Here is a 12,186-nt window from a genome sequence, read left to right as displayed (position 1 = left end):
ATACAACCTTGGAGTGAAAGTGGCGAATCTGGAGAAAACGGAAGAAATCTATGTTGGGAATTGACGTGCCTTCTCTGACTTCGGAGAACTGGGGGAAGGATGCCTTGTCCGATATGTCGTTTAAATAATAAATACCATCTTTAAGCCAGCTGGACAGAGCCTCCCATGCCGGGGGGGAAAGCGGGGTTATGGAACAAAGGTATCAGAGGGGAGGGTGGTGGGGCCAGGTTATATGTTTTATTCAGTCTATCCCAGACCGCCAGAGCACGCGACACCACCGGGTGCGACACTGTTGAGTGCGGACGTTTAGTCCTGGGTAGCCACGGCAGTGAGGACAAAGTGTTCAGACCCAAGTCCCCCGCTTCTATGTTCACCCATACTTTGTTCGCGCCCCAGGGGTTACACCACTGAACGGTCTGGGACAGCTGTGAGGCATAGTAGTATCTTTTGAAGTCTGGTATCCCCAGGCCACCTTGGCAGGAGGGCCTCTGCAATAGTTTTAATCTTATACGGGGGCGTTTTTTGTCCCATATGAATTGTGATGATTGGTGTTGTAAAAATTTAAAAACGTAAGCCGGGACGTATATGGGCAGGGTCTGAAAGAGGTACAATAGGCGTGGGAGGACATTCATTTTAATAGAGTGTATTCTGCCTATCCAGGAGATTAAGTGGGAGGACCAAGTGGAAAGGTCTGACTTAATCGTGTCTAGCAGTCTCGGGAAGTTGGCTTGAAAGAGTTGGTGGTAATGATGTGTTAGATAAATACCTAGATATTTTACTTTTTTTCTGTTCCAATTACAAGGTAGCATTTTTATCAACTCAGTTTTAAGAGGTCCTGGCACATGAAAGTCAAGGACTTCAGTTTTTTCAACATTTATTTTATAATCAGAAAGGCGGGAGTATTGTTGAATCTCTGCCAATAAATGGGGGATAGAGCTTACTGGATCGGCGAGGGTCAAGAGCACGTCGTCTGCATATAATGCTATTTTGTGCTCCGAGGAGCCTGCTTTGACGCCATGGATAGACGTGTTATTGCGTATCCTCGCCGCCAGGGGCTCCATGACCAGGGCAAAGATTAATGGAGAGAGGGGGCAGCCTTGGCGGGTGCCATTGGTTATACTGAAGGGATCTGACCTCGCCCCGTTTACAACAACCCGGGCGGAAGGTGTATGATATAGGGCCTTGACCCCCTCCAAGAAGGGCCCTGAAATGCCCATCTTTTCCAACACGGCAAAAGCGAAGGACCACGATATACGATCAAATGCCTTCTCTGCATCTAATGCTAGGAGCAAGGCCGGATTTTTCTGCTTCTGGATTATATGAATAAGGTCAATCGCTCGCCTTGTGTTGTCCGACGCCTGGCGCCCCGGGATGAAACCCACCTGGTCCGGGTGGACAAGGAATTGGAGCAGGGGAGCCAGACGTCTGGCTAGAATTTTTGCGTAAATCTTCAGGTCAATATTCAATAGAGAAATCGGCCTGTAGTTTGCACAGATGGTTGGGTCTCTGCCTGCTTTAGGAATCACCACTATATCCGCCAGGGCCGTCTCCGGGGGAAAGGAAGCACCCTCCAGCATATTGTTGAACAGGACCACCAAGTGGGGGGCTAGTTCTTTTGCAAAACGCTTATAGTAAATGGCCGAAAACCCATCTGGGCCTGGCGCAGCTGCTGAGCGCATAGATCTAATTGCCGCTATCACCTCTTCCTCTGTAATCCTCCCATTTAGGGTGGCCAATTGGGCCTCAGGGAGAATCGGGAGGGGGGTGTCTGCAAGATAAGGGATTGTTTCTTCGTTAACTGCGGTGCATGTGAGGGGGGGCCTTTTTAAATTATATAGGGCATTGTAGAACTGTTGAAATTCCCTGGCTATTTCTGTCGGGTCAAAAGTGCAGGATCCTAATGTTGGGGAATATATTTTTTCAACCAACCTAGAAGCTTGTTGCCGTCTAAGTTTATTGGCTAGTAGAGTGTCAGCCTTGTCTGCTTTGTCATAGAAGCGTTGTCCAAGCTTAAGAAGAATTTTAGCCGCCCGGTGAGCCAAAAGTGTGTTCAGTTGGCCTCTAATCGTTTCAATTTGGGATAGCAGACTAGAGGTAGGTGAGCTTTTGTGCTGCTCCAGTAGAGTGGCCAGCTGTGATTCTAAAGCATGTATCTGGGAGGCCCATTTTTTCCGGACAGAGGCGACCTTAGCTATTATCACGCCCCTAATCGTAGCTTTATGAGCCTCCCAGACAATGCCAGGGGATGTGTCCGACGTGGGATTTTCTTTAAAATAGTTTGTAATGGCAGCTTTGACCTCCTTCAATGAGGAGGGGTGTTCCAAGATGGAGCTGTCTAGCCTCCATCTTCTGGCTCCAGGCGGCCGGTCGTAAAGGTCGAGGTCCACGACGGTGCCTGCATGGTCTGTCCAGGAGAATGGTGCCATGCCCGTTTCCCTAACGTGTGGAATAAGGGAGGAGGAGATGAGTAACATGTCGATCCTAGAATATTGCTGGTGAGGGGCCGAAAAGTGAGTATAGTCTCTTGAGTGTGGATGTTTCAGGCGCCAAGAATCACATAGCCCATAGTGCTTCATGGCGGCCGTGAGAGTGCGTGTGGCTCTAGGGGTATCTGCTGTGCGTGGGTGAGGGGCCGAGGGGGATTTGTCTAACATCGGGTCTATAACTGTATTGAAATCGCCGCCTATGACTGTATGTCCCTGCGCAACTTTGTTCAGTCTCTTAAAAAAATTGTCAAAAAATTGCGATTGATCCTGATTGGGTGCGTACAGAGAAACTAGGGTCACAGTCAGGGTCCTGATCTTTCCTATCACTATGATAAACCTGCCGTCGGGGTCCGCAATTGTCTTGGTAGGAGTGAAAGGGACATCGTTGCGGACTAGAATGGCCACACCGCGCTTTTTACAATCTGCTGATGCGAAAAAGTTATTTGGGAACGAACGACCCTTCAATTGAGGGTGGTTGCCTGTAAAGTGTGTTTCCTGCAAGAACACAATGGATGCCCTTTCCCTTCTACAAGCTTCTAGCAGAATAGTACGTTTCCTAGGGGCGTTTAGACCGTTAACGTTTATTGATATAATTTTTAGGGCCATGGACGGGTGAGTATGTGCAGCGCTATAGAGAAGCCCCGGGAGAGGAACGGAGGCCATCCCCAGGGGGAAGGAGGCCAGGGGGAGGGGGGGGGAAGGGAAAAGAAGCCCCACAGATTGGGGACTGACTAAAGTAAAGAGAATAAAGAAAAGCCCATGAGGGCGGAATCCCTGGTAAAGAGGGTCCCCGAAGGAGACCGCTACAAAATACAATGAATCAACATACATTATGAACTTATGCAAAAAAGGGAGTTTTGGGGGGGGTGGTAAGTCGGCGAGGTGGAGCTGGGTTCAGGTCCGCCCAGGCCAGCACCGTCCCTTTCAGGGGTAGTTCGTGGGAGCTATAACGACCTATAAACAACATGCAAACAATCGCTATAACGGAATCTGCCCTAATGGAGGGCTCAAGGTAACAATCAAAAGACAATCAACAACACGGATAGATCTCACCCATAGCAAGTCAGTTCAGTGATAACCCGAGTGACGCCAACAGGTGAGACAGTTCAGTTCAGTTGGGCTCTTTGTTTTCAACTCGAAGGCGGGATACCCTCTTCCATTCGGGTGGTGGAGGGGACTGACGACGAGATCTTGGGGGTGACTCTGTGTCCACCGGGGGAGATGGAAGGAGATCCAACTTGGATAGCAGTTCTTGTCCTTGGGCCAGGGTCTTGATGTTGTGTAGCGTGTTGTTAGCTGAGACGTGGAGCATAAACGGAAAACCCCACCTGTAGCGAATGTTGTGTTGGCGAAGGGTTCTGGTTATTGGCTGGAGATCACGCCTTTTCTGGATAGTTGAGGGAGCCAGGTCCTGAAAGATTTGCAGCTGCATCTCTTGAAATTGTATGTGCTCGGCATCCCTGGTGGCAGCTAGGATTCTCTCCTTCGTCTGGTAATAATGAAAACGGATAATGACATCCCTTGGGGGTTGGGAGGGGGGGGGTTTTGAGCGGAGAGCCCTATGAGCTCTGTCCAGTAGGCAGTCCTCGTCTGAAAGAGCTGGAATGATATGCTGGAACAGGGTTTTCAGGAAGGCCGGTATGGCAGACCCCTGAACAGACTCCGCTATGTTGCGGATCCGCAAGTTGTTGCGGCGGGACCGATTTTCCTGATCTTCCTGGCGCTCCTTGAGGGCTTCCAATTCCTCATGGAGTCTAGAGAGTTCTTTATCCATGCGTAGTTGGGATCGGCAGATGTCGTCTGTCTTGGACTCTAATGCGTCGGTTCTGTTGCCAAGGGCTGTTAAGTCGGTGCGGAACTCTGCAACCGCATTGGCCAATTCGTGTTTGAACGCATTTTGTACACCCTCGAGAAGCCCTGTCATCACCGCTTGGAGGTGGGGATCAATGGCAGAGTCCGTTAGCTCTTGGCGCGTAGGGGAGTCTGCGAGCTGTGTAGGGCTAGGTGTGTTCTTTGATTTGGCGCCAAAGAAGTTACCGGCTGCTTGCGGAGCTTTTTTGTTTTTGTGTGACATTTTTAGTCAGAGTTAGGAGAGTAGGAAGGCTGTGACCTCAAAGCTATATTGGATTCTCCAGGTGGGGGATAGTCGAATGGGGATGCTTAAAGAGTCGGTGCTGGGGGACAGGTTTGGCCCGGGCGGGACATCGTGCGCACTCAGGATATCATGATAAGTCCCTGCAGTCTGAGTGCAGTAGAGAAAATGATCATCAGGGGGAGAGACCTTTTCAGCTTTTCACTTGATTCCCCACAACAGTTCTCGTGTAACCGCTCTTTATCTTTGTATTGATGCCCCTATGGCACAAGGCAGTTTTGGCTATATAGCCCCAGATGTGCCGGTGCGGGGAGGATTAACTTTGCCCTTGTATGTATACGCAGGATAAGGCTTTTACCGATCTCAGTCGGGTCTGGTGCTGGGAAGGGTCCTAGGCTCTTTCTAGAGGCTTAATGAAGTGGGCCATTTTTCCCTATACGAGCCCGCTGGGTAGGGGAGAGAGGAGCCACCACTCCTGGATGGTGCTGCCCTTATGTTGTGGGTTGCCTCTCCGCTGTGTCCGCCACAGCCAATATGGCGTCTGCAGCTTGGGCCCAGAGGCTGAGAGTACAGGGCCAATAATAGTTCTTGTGGCTGCACACTGTGTGTGGAGGGGGACAGCGAGGCCACTGCTCCCCGCTGGCGCTGCCCTTCAGTTGTTATTAGCCCGGCTGCCGCGTTCGCCACTTCCAATATGGCGGCCGCAACTCGGGCACTGCTGATCTTTGTGGACCCCCCCTGCCCTTCTAGCAGGGATACTGCCCTGCGATTTTGCGCTGCCGTGCAGGGGAAGCCTTGTTAGTGGGGGTCCGCGGGTCCGCCGTATGCTGCGGCGGCTGCCGGCTAGGCCTTGCCGCCCGCGCCACCTCCAATATGGCGGCCGCGATACCAGCGCTGCTGCTCCCGACGGGTCCCCTTACCTCGTTAGCGGGGATGCCGTTTCGTGGGCGAGCTTTGCTGGACTGGGGGAGCTCCTCCGAGGGCAGCCTCGGGTTGGTCTGGCGTTGTGGGGGTTTCTTGGGCTGCGTTCTTCCTCCCGGCGGGCGGCTGGCTAAATCGAGGCCCCGGTTCCTAGGGGGTACTAGGCCACAATCCGCAGGGACCTCGAAACGAGGTCCCCCGACTCCGCAGCCGTTCCCACACCTTTTCTCTGGTGGTCCCCGAGCTGATGGTAGTCTCTGGGTAGATGGATGGGCGCTGAAGGCTCTGATTCAGGGTGGATTTGGAGACACGAAGCAGGAGCTCAGGGTATACACGTCCTGCTCCGTCCACCGTCAGGCCACGCCCAAATAATTTATCTATTTTTAGATTAAAGTGTATACATTGGAACACCTTTAAAATGTGTACTTGTGAAAAATAGAAGATGAAGTGTACAGTAATAATTTATGGCTTTAAACAATAATATATCATTGCTTCAATTGAAATACAAACTTATTTTTTTTACAAAAAAGTCATACAATATATATTCAGTAAATATTATATAATGTTTAACCCTTTGAGTACCAAGTGAATTTGTCAAAATTGGTGTGAAAATTACCAGGCAAACATTTATATTCATCATAATGACCTGTAATGTTTACCTTTTGAAGGAAATATAATCTTTTTTTTATACAACATTTTTTATCTGACTTTATATAACCTAAGTGAGCGACGCTGGCATTTTTAGCATATATTCTGAACAGCTCTCACAGATGGCACTCAAAGGGTTAATAAAAACTATAAAATCAACGTTGTAAAACACTTAGACATACATGCTTTGTGCGTGTGAAATTGATGGATTATAAATCTTTATTATTAAGGTCTGCAAAATATAAACACATTTTTTTTTATGAATGTGTTAAATTTGACATTATCCATAAACTAACCAACAGTATTAATACTTTTGCTAATGTCCACAATACCTAAAATGATCCACTAGATGGCATTGCCACATTCATTCTCAATCATGTCTGCACACTTTTAATCGCACCATACTGTATGTCGCGCTTATTTGTGAACCTGGGGTCTGTGTAAGTCTGTATGGGTGACTAGGGGACTATGTGAGACTGGCTGATCTGGGGAACACTTGGTATTTAGTGGTAGAAAGAATGCAATCCCTGCCCGGGAATCGAACCTGGGTCTCCAGAGATAGAGTATCCTCACCACTGGAACACCAGGGACATTGGTGTTGATGACAGAGTGGAATATGTGTCACGGACTGGGTTTGTGGAGCCTCTCTGGGTAGTTGTTCTGTGACTCGTGGCTCAGCTGTTGTAAATGTAGACTGCCTTCGCAATTATGGGATCACCAAAATGTTGGCTCATTTTCCAAACGGAGGCGCAGAGTCTAACTGAGTTACGGTTTCCGCCAGGGACCCCCACAAAGAGATTTGGGCTTTGCGGCATCTACTCAGAATGTCGCGGCCCTCCAAAGGAAGTACCCTAGTGGCATTTGGATAGTAGCAGTCAGTGTAGTTTATAAAGGGTGATTGCTGCTTAGTGGCTGATTCGAGAAATACTTAATTGGACAAATGTGTGGAGTCAGGTGGGAATACAAGGAGTATGGCAAACTATGAATGTCTATCCAGCAACTGAGGATGGCCCACTTGGCGTATAAATGGAACAGAAACTGAGGAAAGCATTTCCAGCAACTGAAGATAGCCCACTTGGTGGAATAATGAATCTGAAAATGAGAATTCCCTGCTGGCGAGTTAGACCAACGAAGACTGGGAGCAAACTGCAGCAAAGCTCACAGAGAGGATACTTATAAGTTGTACCAGCATCAGGAATTCATCAGTCTTGGAATTTATTCCTCCTGAGGGGCCGCTATTGGTACAGATCTCCAGCTGAGGTCAAAAGAGCCCTGGAAGTTTGTGCCCCCTCCGGAAGCAAAATGACGGCGGTAGGCACACCGGAACCCACAGGAGACACCACACCTGCCAGTTACCCGCCGCAGCAGCAGATCAACCGAAGGTGCCGTATAAATCTGTAGGTGTGTATCCAGCATTAAACAAAGCAGGAATCTGATTTTGCTTTGACATTTAAAAGGAAATGCCTTCAGTCTAAATTCTCAATACAAATAGGCTGTTAATATATTACATAGTTGCTTGGAGAGGCTTTATCCAGAGAACTAGATACAGATTCCAGGAAAAGTGGGTACTTATGTAGTATCTGGGCGTCCGATTTAGAAATCGGGTCGGATCGGGCACATCGCATCGCATCGCATGCGACCATCGGATGCGATGCGATGACCCGATTTTTCCATAGGAATCAATGTTAAAATGGACTGAGTCCATTTTAACATGGAATTCAATGGGAAAAAGGGGTCCTTTTCATACCTCTACTATCCAAGTGGGCATGGAGTTGGATATAAACCTGTGGCGAGCGTAGCGAGCCACCGAGCCCGAAGCGTGGCGAGCGGACACAGAATACCGTCCCCTCGCGGGGCTCGCTTCGCTCGCCACGCTTCGGGCTCGGTGGCTCGCTACGCTCGCCACAGGCCATTTTAACATTGATTCCTATGGAAAAATCGGGCCATCGCATCCCAAGCCTAAAAAGAAAATGTATTTAGTGTATGTTCCATATACATCTTATACACTAAGGGGTAAATAAGTGTTGGTTTTTAGAAATGGATATGTTTCCCATGGCAACCAACCAATTTTTAGGTATTCTCTTCTAGAAGGTGCTAGATAAATGATAACTCACAAATTGGATTTGTGGACTCAGTCGTGACTGGAGGGGTCTGGTGGTGGATGCTGGATGATCACAAAGGAACTCCTTGAGGTGCAGCAAGTGTCTGGTTCTGGCTAGACTTGAATTAGAATTGCACTAAAGAGACTGGCAACAGTAGGGCAGATGGATCTGGAAATTCGAAGATGAGTTTCTGGCAAAAGAAACCATACTGAGGATGCTGGAGTGCTCTGATTCTGGGAATGTCGGAATGCTCTGATTACATGGGTGCTGGAATATCTGAAGATGCTGGATTCGGAAATGCCAAATAACTGAGGGTAAATTTATGACTGTTGACTTGGTAAATAACTGGATCCGGGGACTCAGTAATAATTATGACTACAACGGAAGATGTCTGACTTGGTGATATAACTGAATTCAGGAAAACTGGAATAATCCTGGAAATAAACAGAACATACTGTATGCTTGGTGAAAACATGAACCGTGGACTCTGGTTTTGGTTAAGCACCCAGGCTGAAGCCTAACAACTGGATATTACTCCGAGGCTGAAGGTGATACTGGTAACAGGATAAAAGGTGTCTAAGTGCTTTAATGCAAGATGGTGACTGGATATCAGACAAACTGTGGCAGGAAAGCAACTGGTGGCACTGGATCCCAAATTGCAACTGGTAGCTTGCAGCAGCCAGAAGGTGATCGGAACTGGGTACTATCAGCAACTGGATTACCCTTTGGGATACATAGCAGGATTGATTGGTAAGTAATAGCGTCTGAAAGCAGGAGCAGCTGGTTATCCATTAGCATTATGGTTAGCCATAAGGGTCCAGTAGCAGGAGCTGCAGTTTAGCCGTTAGTGACCAGTATGTAGTACTGGAGTTGAGCTGACAGCGGCTGGGGTCTGGATTGTGGCTCATAGATCAAATTGTGTCAGAGTACCAGAAGCGGCAAGATACCCGGGCAGTGGCTGAAGTCAGAGTTGCAGCTGGATACAGGTTTCACTTGAGGTACAAACAGGAGCATGGTACAGGAGTGAAGTAGCGATGTTGCTCAAAGTAATCTCTGATTGCTTGAGCTGGGTATTTAAACCCCTTGCCTTGCACTGATTGACCAGGTAAAAACTGCAATCCCAGGTATGGATTTAGGAAGATATAAAAAGGTGTCTCATAGGAGAGCTCTGAACTTCAGCAAGCGGGCAAATGAAGGGTTACAGCTGATCTGAAATCTCCGCATCAGACTGGTATCAATTAGTGGAGAAGCAGTGCACAATTTCTCACTTATGGCAACATATATGCAATCTGAATGGAGCAAGGCTAGGTAACTTTGAGAACACAGCAACTGGAAGCAACATGCTGAAGCAGGTTATCGGAGTACAAGCCAGCCAGGTTTGTGACACAACTAGAATATGATTGGTTTTCCATGAACAAAATTTCCACTTCTAAAAATGAGTTGAGTAAATATAACACATAGCCTGAAATCAATTTTATGCAATAATTGTAATACTTTTTTCATGAAACAAAGTTTATGTACACATGTTGGAGGTAAATAATTCAATATTTTGAATAATTTTTTGCATTAAACAAAGTTTGTGTGCATTAAACCACCAGAAAGCAGTCTCTTCTGTATCTTTTGTCAACCTGCAAAAAGTATTTTGGCATTTTGTATATGGGAATATCAACCTGTATCGATTAGGGTTAGCAGTACTTATGGTTATAAATAAAAAAAAATACACATGGTTTTTAGTTACAGTATGTCATGTACAGTATATAGATAATTGCTGCTTAATGCCTTTTATTCAGTTATTCCTTAGAAATGATTTGATTTTGAACTGGTGTGTTAATATTTATTTTAGATAATTAAATGGACACCGTATTCTCACATGGGGCTTTATTCTAGTTCACTCTTTCTGACAAAATCCTTCTTAAATGGACAAAACCATGTGCACTGCAGGTGGGGCAGATGTTACTTGTGCAGAGAGAATTAGATTTATGTGGGGTTTTACTTCAAAGTGAGATCTATATTGCAGTGTAAAAATAAAGCAGTCAGTATTTTCCCTGCACAGAAAAAAAATAACTCACCCAAATCTAATTATTTCTACACATAGAGATAAGCAAGCAATAGTATCTATTGCAATATGCCCTACATGGTTTGTGGTTTATTACTATGGATTCAGACATATTGGGGGAAAATGTATAGGATGAGAGATTCAGAAAGTGATAATAAGTTTTTTTAAAGCGACAATCATTTACACTGCAAAACGAGTTTGATATTGAAGTGTAAATAATTGCCGCTTTAAAAAAAACTGGAGATTTCTTACCAAATCTTTCACTTTCTGAATCTCTCCTCCAAATAAATGTCACCCTTGCTTATGAAACTTAATTGATGTCTGCCTTACAAATGACTTAAAGGCAAAAATAAAAACTGCATATAAATTTGAAGGAGAGGAAGTATATTTTCCATTGGAGGCAGAAATGATCTAAACAAAATGTATTATTATATTTACTTTATATACTCCTAGACCTCAAAAATGTGTTGATACAGTTTTGAATGATCTGTGAAGACAAAATAAAAGTTCCCTGTCCAATAAATTAATAAGTGTAAAGTAAATATTAAAGTGACAAATTTGTGGTAGTATCCTTTTAGCTGAAGTACATTCTGCAGCTAATGGATATCCTGAAGGGTATACAATTACCATTTCTTCTCAGGGATAAGACACAAATAATACCTAATTTCCATCTCTAGAAGAGCTGTTTTTTTTGTCTGGTAACACATTAGTCCAGGAACTTATCCTGGATCCCATGTGTTCTTGTGTGATGAAGAGTTTTTTACTACATGGTAAAAATGAGCTATAATTGAATAGCCCATTTTTACCATGTGGTTAATTAACCAGTATACTGTATTTTAACAGCTTTGTAAGCTATGAGCTTTTTCTTAAGCTTTGTTTTGGAATTATTGTGTTTTTCATATATAGGGATGTATCCTATTAGCAGTGGGATATTACTACTAATAGGTTAGCCACAATGTCAGCATCCCTTTCCCCCCCTAGTTCACGCACTTATTGGGTATAATTTTTTCCATAAGGCAAACCCCCTAAAAAAAAGTGCTCCCAGAGCCGTGATAGCAAATGTAATGGGGAACTTACCCCTTATCCCGTGTATTTTCGCGTGATTATGGGTCCATTGTCTGCTGAAATGTATCATTAATCGTATACTATATTAGGCCATTTTTATCATCAAGAAATGCTTTGAGCCTAATAGATAATACCATTTGTAAATTGCAAATGCAAAATGCTGATGTTTTTCCTTTACAACTATTTCTTCTTTTTCAGAGATGCAAGGAATATGGCCAAAGATGTCAATGATGCTTTAATTGATATATTAAGTGTTGAGCTTTGTGTGGACAAGTTAGAGGCAATGAAGACACTGGCTACACTAAGAGATAAGAGGCAATATTTACAGGACATCTGGAGCTAAAATGTAACACCAAAAGTGCACTGAACTACATATACTTATTTTATAAGTTACTAGTATATTGAACACATCCAAACTGCTAGAAATAAAGTTAATTTGTAAAAACATGTTATCATGGCTGAGCATGTAAAGTAAGAAACACTACATCCCTTAATATGCTAATAAACAATAAATTCTATATGTGTGTGTGGTTATCATCTCTCTATCTATATATATAAAAGTGCAATATGCGTGCGTCACTCTCGGGTACTAATAGAAATAAATGACACTTCGTGCAAGTGCTGAAATCTACGTTTCGGTTTATTTTCAAACCGTCATCAGGAATGATGACGGTTTGAAAATAAACCGAAACATAGATTTCAGCACTTGCACGAAGTGTCATTTATTTCTATTAGTACCCGAGAGTGACGCACGCATATTGCACTTATCTACACCCTCAGGTGAGGGCACCGGGTCAAAGAAACTTTGCAACGCCG

The 12,186-nt window shown here is 45.2% G+C and overlaps 1 protein-coding gene across 8 annotated transcripts in view; it reads left to right on the top strand.

Moving 5' to 3' along the window:
* MTRR (5-methyltetrahydrofolate-homocysteine methyltransferase reductase) overlaps window positions 1–11,888 on the top strand; it is a 110,189-nt gene extending 98,301 nt beyond the window's left edge. For all 8 annotated transcript variants that reach the window (XM_083188271.1, XM_083188275.1, XM_083188273.1 and 5 more), the window contains one exon: window positions 11,569–11,888. In XM_083188271.1, the coding sequence (XP_083044397.1) occupies window positions 11,569–11,713 (145 nt within the window). In that variant the 3' untranslated portion in view covers window positions 11,714–11,888. The remainder of the gene's footprint in view (window positions 1–11,568) is intronic.
* The last annotated feature ends 298 nt before the right edge of the window (window positions 11,889–12,186 follow it).

The sequence above is a fragment of the Crinia signifera genome, chromosome 5 (assembly GCF_055691185.1).
Source record: "Crinia signifera chromosome 5, ASM5569118v1, whole genome shotgun sequence".
NCBI classification, from domain to species: Eukaryota; Metazoa; Chordata; class Amphibia; order Anura; family Myobatrachidae; genus Crinia; species Crinia signifera.
Note: the sequence above shows the minus strand (reverse complement) of the source record. Positions and strands in the feature narration are given on the sequence as shown.